The following is a 22,045-nucleotide window of genomic DNA, read 5'->3' as shown; positions in this document are numbered from 1 at the left end:
TTTGGGTCTAGAGTGTCTACCCCTTTGAAGAGCGGTAGATTGCAACTCCGCCACCTTTGGCAGTTCTATCTTGTCGGAAAATGTTATAGTTAGTGATGGAACTTTCAGGATTTTTGGTGGCCTTCCTAAGTCAGGATTTAGACACGGCTTGGACATCCAGGTTGGCAGAATGTGCTAAAGCTGTGAATAAAACAAACTTAGGGAGGAGGCTTCTAATGTTAACATACATGAAATCAATGCTTTTACGGTTACAGAAGTCAACAAATGAGAGCGCCTGGGGAATGGGAGTGATGCTGGGGGTTGCAGAGCCTGTGTTAACCTCTACATCACCAGAGGAACAGAGGAGGAGTAGGATAAGAGTACGGCTAAAGGCTAAAAGAACACCCTCTGTGTTCTGTTAGACAGGTAACTCTTTATCTACAATATAACAGGGGGTTAAAGCCATAACACATATGTTTTTTCAGCAGCAGACTATTATCGATAATGTCAAAAGCCGCACTGAATTCTAACAAAATGGCCCCCACAATCTTTTTATCATCACTTTCTCTCGGGCAATCAACAAGTCATTTGTGTAAGTGCTGTGCTTGTTGAATGTCCTTCCCTATAAGCATGCTGAAAGTCTGTTGTCAATTTGTTTACTGTAAAATAGCATTGTATCTGGTCAAACACCATTTTCTACAAAACTTTACTCAGGGTTGGTATCAGGCTGATTGGCCGACTATTTGAGCCTGTTAAGGGGGCTTTACTATTCTTAGGTAGTGGAATTACTTTTGCTTCCCTCCAGGCCTGAGGGCACATACTTACTAGTAGGCTTAAATTGAAGATATGGCAAATGGGAGTGGCAATATTGTCCACTATTATCCACAGTAATTTTCCACCCAAGTTCTCAGACCCCAGTGGCTTGTCATTGTTGACACACTTACATTACGGAATTGAAAAAGACAATTCTTGTCTTTCATAATTTGGTCAGATATACTTGGATGTGTCGTGTCAGCGATTGCTGCTGGCATACCTAAATTTGGCAATCCTGCCAATGAAAAAATAATAGTAGTTGGCAATGTTAGTAGGTTTTGTAATGAATGAGCCAAATGATTTAGTGAATGAGTTAGCATTTTTTCCCATTATGTAAATGAATGTGTTCCAAAGCTTTTTACTATCATTTTTTATGACATTTAACTTTGTTTCACAGTGTAGTTTCTTCTTCTTTTTATTCCATTTAATCACATGATTTCTCAATTAGCAGTATGTTTGCCAAATCGGTTGGGAAGCAAGACTTATTTGCCATTCCTTTTGTCTCATCCCTCTCAACCATACAATTGTTCAATTCCTCATCAATCCACAGGGATTTAACAGTTTTTAGAGTCATTTTCTTAATTAATGGGTGCATATTTATCAGTAACTGGGATAAGTAATGTCATACATATGTGAAGTGCAATGTTTGCTTGTGCCTCCACTACACACCAAGGACTGTCGTCACTTTACCTTCATTAATCTGATTACTGTAATTTATTTAATCAACTAACTATGTTTAATATTCCCAATTAAATTAATCATGTAACAATGAACTCATTAGGATTTGGGGCACCACAAAAGAGGGTTGAAGAGTTACCAACTCCCATATTAATCATCATTAATCATATTTATTAATCATTACCTCTTATCATATCAACATCCTGACCAGTTGTAACTTTCTTGCATCTGCAAAAAAAACAGCCTTGCTCATTATTCAGTACTACACAAATTGGTTACATTTTTTATTTACTAACTAACTGTCACGACTTCTGCCGAAGTCGTTGCCTCTCCTTGTTCGGGCGGTGGTCTTCTAGCCATCATTGATCCTTTTTTCATTTTCCATTGGTTTTGTCTTGTCTTCCCACACACCTGTTTTCTATCCCATTAATTACCTGTTGTGTATTTAACCCTCTGTTTCCCCTCATGTCTTTGTCAGAGATTGATTTGTTGTCAGTGTAGTGTGTTTGTTTGTATAGGTGCGCGTCGGGGCCTCGTACCCATGTTTTGTTTTGTTTGTACATTTATTGTTATGGAGCATACTCTTGGAACATTATTAAAAGACTCTATTTGACTCTCCTGCGCCTGACTTCCCTGCCACCTATTACACCTATGCATGACAGAATCTCTGACCAATATATATGAAGTCAGCAGGAGAAGACACTATACCCATGGACCTGGAGGAACGCGTTCAGGAACAAGCGAGGGAGCTTGACTGTATCAGCTCCGTCATGGAGCACATTGTCCAGAAAATGGATCGCTGGGAGAGACAGGGAGTTTCTCCAGCGCCACCACCACCACCACAACCGGAATCTCCCGTGAACGTTTTTTCCTCTCCGGAATCGAGGATCCATTTATCCCTACCCACGGGATACAACAGAGATACTGCCGGCTGCCAGGGTTTCCTCCTCAAGCTAAACTTATATCTAGCCACGGCCTCCCCAGTACGAGGAGTGCACAGGATTTTGCTTTGGAGTTTAGGACCTTGGCTGCCGGCGCTGGATGGAGTGACAGGGCCCTGATCGACCATTACTGTTGTAGTCTACGCGAGGACATCCGTCGGGAGCTGGCCTGTAGAGATACCACCCTCACCTTCGACCAGCTGGTGGACATGTCCATCAAGCTGGACAACATGCTGGCTACTCGTGGACGTCTAGATCGGGGTCTGGTTGTTCCATCCTCCTGCACCCTCTCTCCCGAACCTATGGAATTGGGAGGGATGGTGCGCAGGGAGACCGGAGGGGGTTCCTGCTTGAGCACCATTCATGGTCGCAGAGGGCACACTGCTGGTCGGTGCCGGGTTGGTTCCTCTGGGAATAGAGAGGGCAGGCAGGGCATTCTGGCGTCACCCCAGGTGAGTAGGCACCATTCTCATCCAGAGCCATCTGCTGCACTAATGTTTGTCTCTGTCTCTTTTCCTGATTTTTCACTGCATTCCCAGTATAAGGCACTAGTAGATTCAGGTGCGGCTGGGAATTTCATGAATAAAAGTCTAGCTCATAGTTTAGGGATCCCTATTGTTCCTGTGGATATGCCTATCCCTATTCATGCCTTAGATAGTCAGGGTTTATCAGGGAGGTTACCGCACCTTTGTGTATGATAACGCAGGAGGGTCACAAGGAGAAGATTAGTCTTTTCCTTATTGATTCTCCTGCGTATTCTGTGGTGCTAGGCCTACCCTGGTTAGTTTGTCATAACCGCACTGTTTCTTGGCCACAGAGGGCTCTCACAGGGTGGTCGCGAGAATGCTCAGGTAGGTGTTTAGGGGTTTCCGTTGGTGCTACTACGGTGGAAAGTCCAGACCAGGTCTCCACCGTGTGCATTCCCCCGAATATGCCGATTTGGCTCTCGCCTTCTGTAAAAAGAAGGCGAATCAATTACCACTCCATCGACGGGGTGATTGTGCGATAGATCTCCTGGTAGATGTTGCATATCCCAAGAGTCACGTGTATCCCCTGTCGCAAGCGGAGAGGGAGGCTATGGAGACATATGTCTCTGAATCCCTGCATCAGGGGTTCATTCAGCCATCCATTTCACCCGTCTCCTCGAGTTTCTTTTTTGTGAAGAAAAAGGATGGCGGTTTACGCCCGTGCATTGATTATCGAGGTCTTAATAAAATCACAGTGAAATATAGCTACCCGCTACCTCTGATCAATACGGTTATTGAGTTAATGCACGGGGCACGTTTTTTCACAAAATTGGATCTCAGGAGTGCATACAATCTGGTGCGTATTAAGAAGGGTGATGAGTGGAAGACGGCATTTAGCACTACCTCAGGTCATTATGAGTACCTGGTCATGCCATATGGGTTGATGAATGCTCCATCAGTTTTACAATCATTTGTAGATGAGATCTTCAGGGACCTGCACGGGCAGGGTGTAGTGGTGTATATCGATGATATTCTGATATACTCTGCTACACGCGCCGAGCATGTGTCCCTGGTGCGCAGGGTGCTTGGTCGCCTGTTGGAGCATGATCTATATGTCAAGGCTGAGAAATGCTTGTTTTTCCAACAATCCATCTCCTTCCTAGGGCATCGGATTTCCACTTCAGGAGTGGAGAGCGACCGCATTACAGCCGTGCATAATTGGCCGACTCCAACCACGGTAACGGAGTTGCAGCGTTTTTGGGGGTTTTCCAATTACTACCGGAGGTTTATCCGGGGTTTTGGTCAGGTGGCAGCTCCCATTACCTCACTGCTAAAGGGGGGCCCGGTGCGCTTGCAGTGGTCGGCTGAGGCGAACAGGGCTTTTGAGCACCTGAAGACTCTGTTTACCTCGGTGCCTGTGCTGGCTCATCCGGATCCCTCTTTGCCATTCATAGTGGAGGTGGACACATCCGAAGCTGGGATAGGAGCAGTGCTCTCTCAGCGTTCGGGTACGCCACTGAAGCTTCGCCCCTGTGCTTTCTTTTCGAAGAAGCTCAGCCCAGCGGAGCGAAACTATGATGTGGGGAACCGAGAGCTTTTAGCTGTCGTAGAAGCCTTGAAGGTGTGGAGGCATTGGCTTGAGGGGGCTAAACACCCTTTTCTCATCTGGACTGACCACCGCAATCTGGAGTACATCCGGCAGGCGAAGAGATTGAATCCTCGCCAGGCAAGGTGGGCCATGTTTTTCACTCGTTTTGTGTTTACTCTTTCTTACAGACCAGGCTCCCAGAACGTTAAGGCAGACGCATTGTCTCGGCTGTATGACACAGAGGAGCGGTCCATGGATCCCACTCCCATACTCCCAGCGTCGTGTCTGGTGGCGCCAGTAGTGTGGGAGCTGGACGCGGACATTGAGCGGGCGTCACGTGCAGAGCCTTCTCCCCCTGAGTGTCCAGCTGGTCGTCTGTACGTTCCGTCTGCTGTCCACGACCGATTGATATATTGGGCTCACACGTCACCCTCCTCTGGTCATCCTGGGATAGGTCGGACGATGCGCTGTCTTGAAGGAAGGTACTGGTGGCCCACTTTAGCTAAGGATGTGAGGATTTATGTTGCTTTCTGTTCGGTGTGCGCCCAGTGCAAGGCTCCTAGACACCTGCCCAGAGGTAAGCTACAACCTCTACCCGTTCCTCAACGGCCATGGTCGCACCTGTCAGTGGATTTTTTTGACTGATCTTCCACCTTCACAGGGTTACACCACGATCCTGGTCGTTGTGGATCGGTTTTCAAAGTCCTGTCGTCTCCTCCCTTTGCCCGGTCTCCCTACGGCCTTACAAACTGCAGAGGCCCTGTTTACACACGTTTTCCGGCACTATGGGGTGCCTGAGGATATAGTGTCTGATCGGGGTCCCCAGTTCACATCGAGGGTCTGGAAGGCGTTCATGGAGCGTCTGGGGATCTCGGTTAGTCTTACCTCAGGTTTTCACCCCAAGAGTAATGGGCAGGTGGAGAGAGTTAACCAGGATGTGGGTAGGTTTCTGCGGTCTTATTGCCAGGATCGGCCGGGGGAGTGGGCGAAGTTCGTGCCCTGGGCAGAGATGGCTCAGAAATCGCTACGTCACTCCTCCACTAACTTTACCCTAATACACATTGAAAGGGAGTATCAGCCGGTTCTGGCTCCTTGGCATCAGAGCCAGACCGAGGCCCCTGCGGTGGAAAATTGGTTTCGGCACGCTGAGGAAACCTGGGAGGCAGCCCACGTCCACCTTCAGCATGCCATAAGGCGCCAGAAAACTGGCGCAGACCGTCGCCGCAGTGAGGCCCCAGTGTTCGCACCAGGGGACAGGGTCTGGCTCTCGACCCGAAACCTGCACCTTCGCCTGCTCTGCCGGAAGCTGGGTCCGCGGTTTGTGGGGCCGTTTAAAGTCCTGAGGAGAGTGAACGAGTTATGTTATAGGTTACAACTACCCACGCATTACCGTATTAATCCCTCGTTCCATGTGTCTCTCCTCAGGCCGATGGTGGCTGGCCCACTCCAGGAGGCTGAAGTGCGTGATGTTCCTCCGCCTCCTCTCGACATCGAGGGGGTTCCGGCGTACTCTGTTCGATCCATTTTGGATTCGAGACGTCGGACGAGGGGCCTTCAGTACCTCGTGGACTGGGAGGGGTACGGGCCGGAGGAGAGATGCTGGGTTCCGGTGGAGGACGTGTTAGATCCTTCCATGTTATCAGAATTCCACCGTCTCCATCCGGATCGCCCTGCACCTCACCCTCCGGGTCGTCCCCGAGGCCGGTGTCGACGCGCAGCTGGAGCCGCGCGTCGGGGGGGGGGGGTACTGTCACGACTTCTGCCGAAGTCGTTGCCTCTCCTTGTTCGGGCGGTGTTCGGCGTTCGACGTCACCTGTCTTCTAGCCATCATTGATCCTTTTTTCATTTTCCATTGGTTTTGTCTTGTCTTCCCACACACCTGTTTTCTATCCCATTCCTTACCTGTTGTGTATTTAACCCTCTGTTTCCCCTCATGTCTTTGTCAGAGATTGATTTGTTGTCAGTGTAGTGTGTTTGTTTGTATAGGTGCGCGTCGGGTCCTCGTACCCATGTTTTGTTTGTTTGTACATTTATTGTTATGGAGCATACTCTTGGAACTTTATTAAAAGACTCCATATTTACACTCCATTTGACTCTCCTGCGCCTGACTTCCCTGCCACCTATTACACCTATGCATGACACTAACTAAATAATAACACAGAATACACACACGCACATACACTTACTACATGAGACAAAGGTCCATAGCAGACTTACACAATATGGCAATTTACCCATCAACATAGAGAGAGAAAGGAGCACTTATCGTGGACACATTCTATAACTATTCTCACAATCATATAGTTTCCACATGAACTGCCGCCCGTTTGGAATAAGAAATCATGAACATATTTATGTGGGGGTGCCCTTGTCCATCGTGTAGTCCTGAACAGAACTACAGAGTTCACCCTTCCATTCGCTCCTGAAGCTGCTTATTTGAAGATAAGTAAGCCGTGTCGATGGTTCCAGTGGGGTGATGAGAGTAGCCTACTACGGTGATTTGAGACTCTTAGTAGGATGGGATGGTTTGAAGAGTTTGAGATATTGGACTCAGGACAGCTAATCAGCTGTACCAGGGACTGAGAGGGGAGTTTGTTGCCTCTTCCTACTTGTGTTGATTATTCAGGGTTCAGGATTCAGACCACTATGGACTTGAGCTGCAGCTCTTCGTCTCTCTGGTCTTAAAGGAAGGTGAGTTTATTTCTTCACCTCGTGTTGAGGTTCAAAGTTTCAACCATTACAACATGTAGCTCTGCTTCATGTTTCCTGGTCTGATATATTAATTCTTAGCCAGTGCTTTTAAACACTGGTTGAAAAGGACGGTTACATTACACTGACACACTCTTCTGACCCCACTCGGGGTGTGGCTACTTAATGTGCAAAGGATATGATTAGAGGTTCTCTTATGACTCCTAAAATCACATTCATATCGTAACAGAAATACTTTAATCATACTATATGCAAAATGTATTGGATGGAAACTTGACAGATAAAGGGGGTATCCTTTCCAAGTTACAGTATTTCGTCCATCCAGTTTTTAATGACATCACAAAATGAAAAGCAATATTATATTTGTTTTCCATAACTCCCCACTGACCATTCCCCACATTGTTAGAAATATTGTTCCATTATCCAAGTTTGACCGTGTTAGAGTTTTCAGCAGAAACCGTCTGTGAAACAAATACATTCCTTTGGTTGATACTAAAGGGAAAAGAGAGAGTCCTCTCCTGCTTAATTTATGTGTCAAAACCCCGCACCCCTCTGTGGGTGGGAGAAGGTCTGGTTATTGTCAGCCATTGCCAAGCTGATCTGACCCATTGTGATCCTCACAGTACAGTCATGACAGGAAAAAACAAATATTCTTTACATGAACAACATAGGAATCACTACAAAACATATTTTATGACCTCTTATACACTATATTAGGCCCAGCCTTTGAAACTTTGGTTTTCCTTGATATGCCTACTACAGTATATTGTGATCACCTGTACCAGGTTGCGGACACTGGTGACAGTTTGAAGCATTTTCTTGAGTGGGCAGCATCCAGAAAATATACCTCTCTGTTTATATGGGGTGGCAGGCAGCCTAATGGTTAGAGCGTTGGACTAGTAACCGAAATGTTGAAAGATCGAATCCCCGAGCTGACAAGGTAAAAAAATATATATATGTTGTTCTACCCCTGAACAATTGAGTTAACACACTGTTCCTAGGCCATCATTGGAAAAAAATTGTTCTAGTAAAATAAATATCACAATATCACATACATTATCAAGCATTTCACACGTTATCCAGATACTGACTGTTAGCACTTGGTGGTCTATAGCAGCTTCCCACAAGAATGATGAAGGCAGATGAACCTGTAGCCAGCCATGTTACTTCATCAGAATTTAACATGAGCATCTTTAACATGAACATTTGCATTATGATGACTCAGAGACACAATGGTAGGGAGTAACTGAGCTGGGCTTGGGTCATTGATAAGTCATTGTCTTACATGGCTGTGAAAGGATCCACGAACCCAAATGATTTGGGTGGATCCCATCCTCCTTATGAAACGTGTTTTGTTACACCCATTGAGCTGCAATAATGACGTAGCCAGTTGTGAAGAGAAAGAATCCTGCTAAAGCATTCAATGCCACTATTCAGGGAGGGCACAGGGCCTGATATGATGGGTCTTTTATTAGTGTTTAACAGAGAGTCAGTCAGCTCTTTGAAATCCAGTTTCGACTGTTTAGAGCTGTCATTCATTATGTCATTAAAACCCACATGGGACTACAGTAGAATTAACATCCATGTCCTGGCGTAGTACATTCGGGAGCAGCTTAGTAATGTCATTTACTCGAGCCCCGAGATGGGACGTTGTTTTTGCACCAGGAACAGTCACATTTCTTACCATGGAGCTGCCCAAAATCACGGCTTGCGAGAAGGACGAGGAAATCTGCCCACTCCCACACTTCACAGGATGGTGTAGGCCTCTGACAGATGGTAGGCATAGCGGCCGCAGACACAGGTATCCTCTTGCAACGAAGGTGCAGGAAGATCACCGGACGTGCTACCTGTCCCAGACCTATTATTTGACCATGCTGGTCATTTATGAACATTTGAACATCTTGACCATGTTCTGTTATAATCTCCACCCGGCACAGCCAGAAGAGGACTGGCCACCCCTCATAGCCTGGTTCCTCTCTAGGTTACTTCCTAGGTTTTGGCCTTTCTAGGGAGTTTTTCCTAGCCACCGTGCATCTTCACCTGCATTGCTTGCTGTTTGGGGTTTTAGGCTGGGTTTCTGTACATCACTTTGAGATATCAGCTGATGTACGAAGGGCTATATAAATACATTTGATCTGATCAGGCTCCAGGGAGGCGAAACTATTTGTTGTTTGTATCCGCTCCAGGCCTCTCGTTGGGAATGTAGACGGTTTTACCGGAAGCCGCTGTCTTCGGCTTCCACGGCTCATGACATGTGACCATTGTTGATCGCCATGCTTCTCTTGCTGTGCTCCTTCGACTTCGCTATCAGATGGGGGAGGAGAGACAGGCGATTTCTTCTATGCCCCGACAAATTGAGGGTGTTCTGAGGGCAAAAGGGGTGGGAGGTACAACTCAATATTAGGAAGGTGTTCCTAATGTGTTGTACACTTGCTGTATGTGCAGGGGGAGTGTTAGGTATTAGTCATTTGCATGGTGAGTTGTTTCACCCCCACCATTCCATCAATGCTTAGATAAATGTTATAATCAATAAAAGTCATATTCTCAACTTCCTATGTGAGCGTTGAAGGCGAAAATTCAGTATCTTTCAGCCGCCTGTATGTATGTGCCTGTGTGCGTGCATGCATCTACAGTATGTATAATGAATGTGTGTTCAACAGTGCACCAGTCACAATCAGAAAAACACCAATCCTCTCTTTTACACACACACACACACACACACACACACACACACACACACACACACACACACACACACACACACACACACACACACACACACACACACACACACACACACACACACACACACACACACACACACACACACACACACACACACACACACACACACACCTCTCTGACATGGCATGATTGGTCACTTTTTCCCCTCTCCCTTCCTGCTTAAATAGTTTTAACAAAAGAGAGGGAGGGAGAGGGGGAGGGAAGGAGTGGATGGGGGAGGGGATGCATGTGCTGCTCTGTTGTCACTAAGGGAGGGAGAGAGGGGAGAGCAGAGAGAGAAGGGTAGGGTCCCAGAAGTGAAAAAGAGGGATGGCCATACACACCACTGCTCTACACTGCCTTACCGTGTGGGTTATTCTATTGGCTTCCACATAGGACGCATCATATCAAGGAAATAAAGCATGAGCAGGTAGGACTGGATTTTGTTTTAGAGTTTTATCTTCCTTCTGTTTTCATTTTCCTGCTTTTTTCTATCTTTCTTCTGTATTTCTTCTCTCACTCTGCTCTCCACATTCCTATTCTTTTCTGCTTTTCTCTTCTCTTTTTCTCCCAGATCTGGTTTTGTGATATCCCTTTATTTATTTCTCTCTAAACCTGCTGTTGAATTAAGATATTTGTGTCCTCTGTTAGAAATATATAAAAAATCTTCCTCCATTCCACACTCTCAATCCTTATTTACGTTTTTTCTTCTCTACCATGTGTCTGTTATTTAAACGTTGATCCTCTCTGATACTCAAATTCCTCAGTTATCTTCATATTTTCATCCTGTTTCCTGCATTTTTGCTTTTAGATGGTAATAACACAGCTGCATTCTTCAACACTTGACAAAGTGCATCGATCTGATGGTTCTTTTTGGTGTATAACTGTGTGAGTGTGTGGACCAGTGGATGGGTCCAGAGGATTGGATACTCTTCAGTCATTTTTCTTCTGATGGTGATATTGTGGTTTTATGGTCAGAGGGCAGAAGCTGTTTCCTTTCTGTCAGAGCGATTAGCACCACTGTTACACGAACACTCAGACTGTGAGCAACACTATATATTGTTTGGTTTTGATTGTGCACATTCCTTTCCTGAAGAGTGCTCCCATTCCCGTTAGCTTATCAAAAACAAATATTTTTCCAATAACAGACCTAATGTGTACGGAAATATTAAGGTTTTACACGTTTTAGATGATCTTACTCTTACAATTACATTCTTCCTTTCAGTCATGGTAATTATGTATTAGCATTAGTAATAAGTGCTTCTGACAATTGTTTTTCTGGTCTGTAAATACTTTTGCATGTGAGTGAACAAGTGGCTAACCAAGTGAGCTAGTGACCTAGGGGGCTAGAGTGAGCAAGTGCTAGTGAGTGAGCATGAACGTGCTTGAGGAGGAAAATAAGTATTTTGCATTTGGGTCACTTCAATGGGAACATACAACCAGAGAGTGAATACAGCTTTTTGATGTTCGAGTTTTATGTGATTATGTACATATATTTTTTCCAGCGCTGTCTAACTCACTGCTCTCTCTCCATTCCAGTCGTTAGTGTGTAGTGGAGGGTACTGAGGCTAGCAATGGAGTGGTGTATGACAACAAACACTAACAGACCCACTCAGATGGCCAGCAGCGTGGGACCAGCCAGCAGCAGAAAGTGTAACGTGTGTCCCCGCTTCCACCAACACTGAGTGGACTCAGTCCTCTCCTCTTTACCAGGGAGCAGGGCGGCAGAATGCTCAGTCCTGTCACCCTCCACAGTAAGTGTGTGTATGGAGCGGATGGGGGTTACACTGTGTGTGCACGCGCATGTGCATGCGCTAATTTGGTTGTCTTTCTCAGTCTTGACACTCAGTCTTGGACATTTCTCCTGTGGCCAGTGGAAAAGGGGGAGGTGAGGGCGTGAGGGAGGGAACTGGGAAACGAGATATTGGAGAGGGGATAATAACTTTAACAGCTGAGTCTCTCTTCTCTGTGCTTCACATTGAGGAATTTTAAAGAAAGAGCTGAGTTGCTGTCTCTTTCTCTCTGGCTCTCTTGCTCTTTCTCTTTCTCTCTCTATTTCTGAATGGCGACCACCAGCGTGTTTAAGGCTAGTTTTAAACAAATCCAATAAATTAGTATTTTTCACATGCTTTGTAAACAACAGGTGTAGATTTACAGTGAAAGTCCCTTTCCAACAATGCACAGTAAAAAAGAAGAATGGGAATAGTGGCATGAGACATAAATACAGTGAATAACGAATAACAATAATGAGTCAAATTCACTTGGCTATGTACAAGGAGTACCAGTATGGAGTAAATGGGCAGGGGTACGAGGTAATTGAGGTAGCTATGTACATATACAGTGCCTTCGGAAGTATTCAGACCCGTGACTTTTTCCACATTTTGTTACTTTACAACCTTATTCTAAAATGGATTTCAAGTGCCCCCCCCATCAATCTACACACAATACTCCATGATGACAAAGCAAAAACACGTTTTTAGAAATGTTTGCTAATGTATAAAAATAAAAATAAAAATAAAAAATATATATATTACATTTACATAAGAATTCAGACTCAGTACTTTGTTGAAGCACCTTTGGCAGGGATTACAGCCTCAAGTATTTTTGGGTATGACGCTACAAGCTTGGCACACCTGTATTTGGGCAGTTTCTCCCAATATTCTCTGCAGATCCTCTCACGCAGGTTCGAGAGATGTTCGATTGGATTCAAGTCCAGGCTCTGGCTGGGCAACTCAAGGACATTCAGAGACTTGTCCCGAAGCCACTCCTGTGCTGTGTGTTTAGTGCTGTGCTGTGTGTTTAGTGTCATTGTCCTGTTGGAAGGTGAATCTTCACCCCAGTCTGGGAGTTCCATCTTGGGTTGATCAGACTAGAGAATCTTGTTTCTCATGGTCTGAGAGACTTTAGGTGCCTTTTGGTAAACTCCAAGTGGACTGCCATGTGCCTTTTACTGAGGAGTGGCTTCCTTCTGGCCACTCTAGTACAATGGACTGACTGGTGGAGTGCTGCAAAGATGGTTGTCCTTCTGGAAGGTTCTCCTATCTCCACAGAGGAACTCTAGAGCTCTGTCAGAGTAACCATCGGGTTCTTGGTCACCTCCCTGACCAAGGCCCTTCACCCCCGATTTCTTAATTTGGCAAGGTGGCCAGCTCTAGGAAGAGTCTTGGTGGTTCTTCTTACATTTAAGAATGATGGAAGCCACTGGGCTCTTGGGGACCTTCAATTCTGCAGAAATGTACCTCTAGCTCTGTGCCTCGACACAATCCTGTCTCGGAGCTCTACAGAAAATTCCTTCGACCTCATGGCTTGATTTTTGCTCTGACATGCACTGTCAACTGTGGGATCTTATATAGACAGGTGTGTGTCTTTACAAATCATGTTAAATCAATTGTGTTTACCACAGGTGGGCTCCAATAAAGTTGTAGAAACATCTGAAGGATGATCAATTGAAACAGGATGCACCTGATCTCAATTTCGAGTCTCATATCAAAGGGTCTGAATACTTATGTAAATAAGGTGTCTGTTTTTTGCAAACATTTCTAAAACCCTGTTTTCACTTTTTCATTAGGGGGTATTGTGTGTAGATTTCCGAATCAATTTCAGAATAAGGCTGTAACATAACAAAATGTGGAAAAAGTCAAGGGGTCTGAATACTTTCCCAAATGCACTGTATGTAGTGTGTGTGTTAGGATGTGTCAATGTAAGTTTGTGGGAGTATGTGGGGCCAGTGTGTGTGCGTATCGTCAGTGCAACAATGATCTTGCTGTCTAATCTATTGGGGTAGAGAATATTCTATCTATCCTCTATCCTCCATGTAATTGAAATGTGCTGGTACAGTGGGGGACTGATTATGTCACAGTGAGCAGTCCCTCCTCGTTATGTAATGTAGCGCTTTTATCCACATGGAGAGAGTAAAATTAGCAGCCTTGGACTCTACCATCATATCCTTTCCTATTTCTTGGTGTTAAACTAAACCCAAGAATCAATTGGCTCTGCGTACATTATTATGTTCTGTGTTTTGGATGTTAATTATTTTCTTGGGACACATTTCTAACTTGTTATTGTTTTTAGTAATGCATTTCCCATAAATAGGTGTGCATTTGTGGTGATAGCTGGGTAGATAGATTGTTATGCTTCCACATGCATGTGTGCTTTGCATGAGGGGTCTCTAAGACAAGCTAATGAATATGCTTATATTGACTGATGTTATTGATTAGGAGAAGGTTTAACAGGATTACCACACTAACATGATTTGAATAATACATTAGGGACACACCTTACCTACCTCTGTGTGCTAGCAGGACCGCTACTATAGGCAGAGATATTGGAGCCTACAATTTTGTTTTGGGGGGTTTTGAAAAGAAGAAGTGAATTGTGGGTACACACATGCTTTGTGTCTTGACTGCGATAAGATTGCTTAGCGTACGTCTGTAACATACCTGCTTTTGGAAAGACTCACACTTCTGTGTTAGATTTCTACCCCATAGAGAAACTTCTCTCTCTCACACACCCACCCACACACACACACACACACACACACACACACACACACACACACACACACACACACACACACACACACACACACACACACACACACACACACACACACACACACGTCATAATTAGGAGTGTGTGATAAAAACGTGGTAGTGAATACATTTTGTGTATCGTAGCTAAACAGTTGCTCAGGGTGAAGTAGTTCTGTGAGGGAGAGTCAGGTCGTTAGTGACGGGGTGTAAATGAGCTCTAATTAGAGTGGTGTGGAGTGATTCACGTGCACACACAGACACTCTTTCTCTCTCTCTGTATCTCTCTCTCGGTCACACACACACACACACACACAAACGTGTGCATCAGGCCACCATAGTGTTCATGACAGCTCATTAAGCAAATTTTGAGTCCAGTTGATTTAAGGTCCTCATTAGGTGGTAAAGGCTTACAGAGCCCTGGCCTGCAATGATGTAGAGTTTGTTCAGTCTGTAGCCAACAGCAAGATCAGAGTGACCATTTAGCCATTCCACACAGAGGAATGCATGGAGAAACAGCCGAGGGCAGGCAGAGAGTAACCCAAAGAAAGGAGGAAGGGAAAAAGAGAACTATGTTTATGGAGAAATAGTATAAGGATGGTGATTTAGAGACAGAGGTGGGAGAGAGAGAAGGGCAGATGGACTGGTCAGCTGCAGAGTGATATATGTGTGGACACAATGAGCAAAGAGGCAAGGCAGCTCCGGCCACATGAGTGTGTGAGCTGAAAGAGACAGAGTGTGGGGGAGGGGTGTCCTAAACCACGCGAGCATGGACACATGTTAGTACAGGTCTGAGGGAGGGAAAGAGAGAAGGGGAACAGGATGGGAGGAGAGGGGCAACAGGAGGGGAGGAGAGGGAAGGGAGAGAATGGAATGGAATGGAATGGAAGAGTTTAATGTCCCATTGGTTATCTGACGCGTGCCGTACTGATCCAGATATGGCTTCAATTAATACTTATGAATACTGTGTGAGCAGCTGATAGAGCTCTCTCTCTCTCTCTCTCTCTCTCTCTCTCTGAATTCCATACATTCCAATAGCCTAAGTCATCTGCAGGATTCTCTCTCTTGCCGCTTGACAGGTCTGCACAGCATGCTCAAACATCCTGGTCTTCGCACAGACCTATCTGCGTATCTCAATCAAACACAACACATAAACACCATTAAACTTTCTCAGCAACATTATGTGTGTGCATTGAAGTCTTTGTGTATTGTATTGTTACTGAGTAATAGTGATTATTTTGGAGTGGTCAGGCTACCTACCCTTAGGGAAAATTATCCAGTCCAATCTATCACACTGCCTCTGATGCCTTGCAAACACTCCAAGTCCCATGCCCATGTCCCTCCCCGCCTCCCTGCCTGCCTCTCTCCGTTATTCATCTAATTAACCCTTCATTTGCTCACACTGACCGTGCAGTGGACCGCTACCAAGAAGGAGATTTAATTCACACCAGCAGCTCTTCTGGTCACACAGATCAAATACATGCACAAACTCTGGCCCATATGTTGACTGATCACACGATTCATTGTTGAACAGAACGAAATAAGAGTGTGTATAAGAAATAAGAAAATTAGTAAGATCAGACATGCCAGTGGGTTTGGTCTCTCCGGTGTTAATGGTACTACTGATTTGCGTTATTGTGAGATCTAGGGAACACAACACTTGAACAACATATATGGTCTATGCTGGCTGTGGAATGGTCATTTGGACACTGGCCCTTGTTGGTGATTGACGGTAGGTAAAGAGAGAGAGAGAGATCAGCGCAGAAGCTACATCGTCTCTCCACCTGGCTATGTAATTAGGACCAGTCCCGCTAGACAAAGCTGCTTTCTCTCACAGAACTGGACAGAGTGGATGGTGTTGAAGGAGGAGGTGGGGGGGGGGTCCACATACTGGCCATCCTCTGACTGGATTGATCAAGCTCTTGTTTACAAGCCCCCTTTTCCCTATTCGATGTGCAGGCACACACACGAATGCAGGCGCGCACACACACAGGCACACAATCATTCTGTTTTACTGGCTTCCTGGCCCTATGAGGCATGTTGGATCCATGTGAGGGCCTTCATCCTGAAAACAGGAAAACAAAAGCTGGGGTGTAGAGTTAGGGTAGCACTTGACCTCTGGAGAGAAGAAGGAGGAGCGTAGTGCATGTGTGTGTGTGCGCATATATGTGTGTGGCATTTGTGTGGTGGATGGATAGGGGTGGTTACAACTCTAGCTCACTTCTTCCAGGTCTCAGATTTCAGGAGCCACTATCCTGTTGGGAATACCCATTACACATGTGCAGTCATGCACCACACACACACACACACACACACACACACACACACACACACACACACACACACACACACACACACACACACACACACACACACACACACACACACACACACACACACACACACACACACACACACACACACACACACACACACACACACACACACACACACACACACACACACACACACCTTGTAAGCTGTCAGTACTGCTGGTGGATATATGGAGCTGGTGGTCTGAGTTAGTGAGATGTTTGGGCTCTTATAGGATCTGCTGTCAGACAATGGGGTCCCGTGGCTTTGTTAGGGGACGTGGGGGGACAATAGGAGCTGAGGGACAGGCTGGACACAGCGAAAAGAAGGCCCCTCTGCTCAAAACAGCTGTCTCTTTTTGGGACCCACACGACAGTGTTGACACGTAATGCCACACGCATACATATGCACAAACATGCTCCCTCCAATCTCAGTCGCCCAACACGTTAGACTCATCCACGCAGTCAAAACCTCTAGTTAGAGTTGGGTCCAAAGTCGGAACTCTTAGTCCAGAACAAGGAGGTGATTATAGAACCAGAGTTTAGTAAACTGTTAGATGCATGCGATGCACGCGGGTTGCGGTATTTGGAACCAGTGGCTGGAAACAATTTTGAGCTATAAACAATTGCAAACAATTGAGTTACGCATCATGTATCTGCCATGTTTTTGTTTTCTATTATTACCCATAGTGAAGTTTTCAACTCCCCTCACAATCATTTTGAGGACTTACAACATCACAAACAGGAATATACCTCCAACAAGAGGACATCAACAGAGATGACAATACACAAAAACACACATACATGATCATTAAAAAGCCATTATAAGATGCATGGATGTAAGGCCGTCTTATACCTCATCATCCTCATCATCTCAGTCTCCTGGTAAGCTTGCAGATATGATTTAGCCATGAGAGGTGCCCCTCTAAGCCCTGAGGAAGGGGGACCAGATTAGGGTTAGGGGACTGAACACACCCCTCTTCTCCATGCCCTACTCCCCATACACATCATCTGATACAGATGGCTGTGTTATATACTCACTGTTTTTCCCTAATCTTGCCTGAAATCTCCTCACCCTCCTTTATGAATCAATACTACTGTAAACATAGAGATGCACGTGCACACACATATAAATTCAACCAATTGTAACATTTTGTCATGAACAAGTGTTTAACTTAGTAAAAAACACATTTTCTAATTGTAAAGAGGTAAAAAAAAAAATAAACGACGATAGTAAGTGCCTATTAAGTTCCAACTAAAAGGACAGGGTTGACCGTACCCCACAGTTGGCTGCAACAGGGTTGACCGTACCCCACAGTTGGCTGCAACAGGGTTGACCGTACCCCACAGTTGGCTGCAACAGGGTTGACCGTACCCCACAGTTGGCTGCAACAGGGTTGACCGTACCCCACAGTTGGCTGCAACAGGGTTGACCGTCTGTCTAGATTGTGTTTATTATTTCCCTTAGGTTTGCCATTTTTTACCAAGGGTCTATCGACTCTGTGCCAGAAATGGTGTGTTTGTTTTTGAGCCGGGGACAGGGACAGTCCCATGACTGGCTGGAATTCCCCGGAGCATCAGGGGGATTTCACAGAGACATTTCCAGGGGGGATTGGGACTTGACTGGGGAGGGGCTGGGAGATTCAGCCAGGGCGACCTGGGATCTCTGGATTGGATGAGTGAGATTATGGGACTGAGTGATCATTTCATTTAGGGATCAACATGTGGATCGTTTAGCGGCCCATCTGGTGGTCCTGGTCGATGTGTGACTAAACCACACACACACACAGAGGGAGTGTGTTAGTGTGTGTGTGTGCGTATGCGCGTGTGTGCGTGTGTGTATGGAGAGATCAGACAGTCTGATGTAGGCACCAGGCACTCTAGAGTTGTATTGTAAACAAACGCAACACTGAGACAACGAACCCACACCACCATGCTACTGACTAGGATTGGGGAAAGCATGTGAACAACCCCAGGTTTCTCTTTGCTTTCTCCCCCTCACTCTGTCTCCACCTTTCTCTCCCTCTCTTTCCCCTATTTCTCTCTCCCTCTCCCCCTCTCTCTCAGTTCTGTCGTAGCCTCTCAGTTCTAGGCTCAAAGGGTCGGGACAGTTTAATAATACTCTACAATGCCTGGAATGTCAGCCTAATGCCTGCTCAAAGACAGAGCCTGTAAAGTCAATCAAAAAAGAATGGTCGACCACTACCCCAGTGAAAGACACTGCACCAGTGTGTGTGTGTGTGTGTGTGTGTGTGTGTGTGTGTGTGTGTGTGTGTGTGTGTGTGTGTGTGTGTGTGTGTGTGTGTGTGTGTGTGTGTGTGTGTGTGTGTGTGTGTGTGTGTGTGTGTGTGTGTGTGTGTGTGTGTTAGAGTGAGTGGAGTGGGGGTCTCACACACACAGAGCCCCGTACAGGGGGACAACAATGGTCCCAGTGAGAGCGAGGCAGAAGGGAGCGGGCGGCTTTTTCGCTGTGGGGACAAGGCCAGGGGCTGTGTTGTTCATAACAACATGGCATGGAGGAGCTCAGAGCACTATGTTGTATTTTATCAACTAAATCTATTTGAATGTAGTTAGTGTATTACCAATGTGGTATGGTTCTTTGAACAACCTGAACATCTGCAGTTATGTCTGCTCTGGACTGAAAGGTTAAAAAGTAATACGTGGTGAATAACCATGCTCTCTCTCGGTCCTCTCTCTGTGTCTGTAGGTCTGTTGAAAATGCATTGGTCTCCGGAGCACGTGGCCCCCCTGTCCCAGTGGCCTGAGCAGCACCTAGATGTGTCCTCCACCACCTCCCCTTCCTCCGTCCACAAACACGATCCCTACGCCACCGCAGGTCGCTGCGGTTACACCCCTGCAGCCGGCTACCCCTGGGCCAGTGATGACATCTCGGCCCTCACTGCCTCCTCCTTGTTAAAACACTATGCCGAGAAGTACTCAGGTCTGGAGTTGCCCTATGAGAGACCTGCCCCAGGGGCATATTCAGAGCCTGGGTCTTTCCTGAAGAGTGAGGCTGAGCCCTGGTCCCTGGGGCAGGGAATGGAGTGTTACTCTGGGCTGGAGGCCCTGGCTGCAGGAGCCAAAGTGGGCTCAGTGTCAGTGGGCCTCACTGGCACGGGCAGTGTGACGGTAGTGAGCAGTAACTTGACCTCTGATCCCGGATATAGCAGCAGTGGCTCCTGTAATGGGCCGCCCTCTCAGGACTACCCACCCTCCTACAACAGCAGCTACCTCTCCTCTGGATACTACCCCCAGACTGGCTCAGCACTTCCCCCAGCCTCTCTACACTCTCTGCATACCACCCCCACCTTGGTGCCCAGCTACAACCTTAACAATCCAGTCTACAACTACCTGCCAGGCTGCTACCCCCACCCCCAGACCAGCCTGGCATCTGGCTACAGCCACCCCAGTGCCTCCTACCTCCCCTCAGGGCTGAGCACCTCTACCTCCCTGACCCCCCGGCCCACCGTGGTGGGGAGCAGCTATGGATACCCCAGCCACAGCCTAGGGGCCAGCTCTGAAACAGGAGGGCCACTGAAACGCAAGGCCGTTGAGATGGTGGAAGAGGGGGAGGAGGGAGGAGGAGAGGGGGAGGGCTCCCAGTACAGGAAGTACGGCAATGTCCATGGAAATGGCCACAGCAAGAGCCCCTTCAACGGCTACTCCATGGCGGGCTCAGAAGGCCAGGCCTACAAGCCTGGCAAGCCATTGGTGTTGCCTCCTTATGGTGGGCAGAGGGAGTACAGCCCCTCCTCAGGCCTAGGTGGGGAGAGCAGGGGAGGAGGGGAACACGGCTTCCCCATCAGAGGCTGGCCATGAAGATGCCTGTGTCACGTGCGCGATCTGATGACCCCACTGGAGGACGCTAGGTCAGGCACTTGAGAAGACAGCTTTCTGGGGGTCCCTCCTTTATATTGGCATTTGAAAACCAAGTAGAGTACTTACTCAGCCAATAACTGGGGGAAAACAATCGTTGGATTTTGCAAAGAAAGGTCATGTGATCTAACCAGTCAGGAGAGAAAATGGCAAATGACTTGTATCCTCCTCTTACATCTTTATAATTTTAATTATTTGATTTTCTCCAAAGAGTCAATGGGCACTTTGTCCTGTAGGGGTGTGCGTGGGGGTGGGGTGGGGTGGTATGGGGAGGGGAGGGGAGGGGAGGGAGGGTTCTAGATTGCCTGATTTAGCACTGTCAGTCTGAATGGATTACCTACTGCTTCTCTCAGGATCCTATTTATTTTTCAATCTGCTACTATGGCAGAAAGTGTCGTTTTGATGAGTTGCTCTCTTAATTGGAGTGGCCGCTTGATATGAAAAGGGCCTTTGACTGCAATAACTCCTCAAGCACCATAAGAATCATATCCTCTCAAACCAAAACGTAGAGAAGAACATCCTTGTGGTGTATTTTAATAACTTGACAACTCCAGCACAATCACGTCTCTTCTGAGGCTTGTTGCCTCCGTATACCTTGTTTGGAAACAAATGTCCCCCCTCTCACCCATTCCCTTTTCCCTTTTCCCTTTTCCCGGTTTTTCAGTTCTCTACCCATCCTCTACCTTTCATCACTACCTTAGCTCACTCGTTTTCCCTCCCATGCTTTGTTTTTGTTTTGTTTCAGTCACTCTTTCTCTTTTTGTTAATTTCACATACAATCGCTCTCATATATCTAATTTCATTACGGAGTGCCACATGCAGTTCGATCAATACATTCAGATACGTAAACCTGCTGAAAGAGAGAACTGGTTAAGTAGAAACATACTTGAGAGAGTGAGCTGGAGAGTGAATGCACATTTTAACACAGCATCTTATAAACAGTGCACTATCAAACTAATGCATTTCCCAAATGTGCCATTTTCATACATATGCTGTGCTACTCTTATAATCCTAAATCTGACAGTATTCTTTTTTATGTAAGCATTTTTTTTCTTCACCTTTTTAAAAGAAATATATGTAGTCTTGTTATTGAATACTCAGGAATGTTGCCTCAGAATTAAAACATAAGAATGTATGTATTACCTTAAGGTGTTTGTAGGGAGCTTTATGGACGCTATAATGGAGTCATGGCTTTGTAGTAATACACATATACTGTAAACTTCAGCGGACTCAGAGCTTTTAGGGCCACCAATGTTAACATTTGTGTGCCCACACTCACATCCGTGCACACATACATCTGCACACGCACACACACGCACACGCACACGCACACACACACACACACACACACACACACACACACACACACACACACACACACACACACACACACACACACACACACAGCTGTGTACATTCAAAAGTTAAC

At 46.3% G+C, this 22,045-nt stretch overlaps 1 protein-coding gene across 1 annotated transcript; it reads left to right on the top strand.

The window, feature by feature from the left end:
- The first annotated feature begins 10,226 nt into the window (after positions 1-10,226).
- LOC118389495 (fidgetin-like protein 2) lies at positions 10,227-20,848 on the top strand. Its single transcript, XM_035779402.2, has 3 exons — positions 10,227-10,329; positions 11,439-11,653; positions 19,448-20,848. Exons 2-3 carry the CDS (start codon positions 11,629-11,631, stop codon positions 20,557-20,559), a joined length of 1,137 nt encoding a protein of 378 aa, XP_035635295.2. The 5' UTR covers positions 10,227-10,329; positions 11,439-11,628; the 3' UTR covers positions 20,560-20,848.
- The last annotated feature ends 1,197 nt before the right edge of the window (positions 20,849-22,045 follow it).

Source organism: Oncorhynchus keta, chromosome 10 (assembly GCF_023373465.1).
Source record: "Oncorhynchus keta strain PuntledgeMale-10-30-2019 chromosome 10, Oket_V2, whole genome shotgun sequence".
Classification (NCBI taxonomy): Eukaryota; Metazoa; Chordata; class Actinopteri; order Salmoniformes; family Salmonidae; genus Oncorhynchus; species Oncorhynchus keta.
The sequence above is the reverse complement of the archived record's forward strand: the minus strand, read 5'-3'. Positions and strand labels throughout refer to the sequence as shown.

Coding starts and splice junctions, on each gene's coding strand:
- LOC118389495 (XM_035779402.2), top strand. CDS start 11,629: ATGCTCAGTCCTGTCACCCTCCACA. Junction 11,654..19,447: donor CAGTCCTGTCACCCTCCACA/GTAAGTGTGTGT, acceptor CTGTGTCTGTAG/GTCTGTTGAAAATGCATTGG.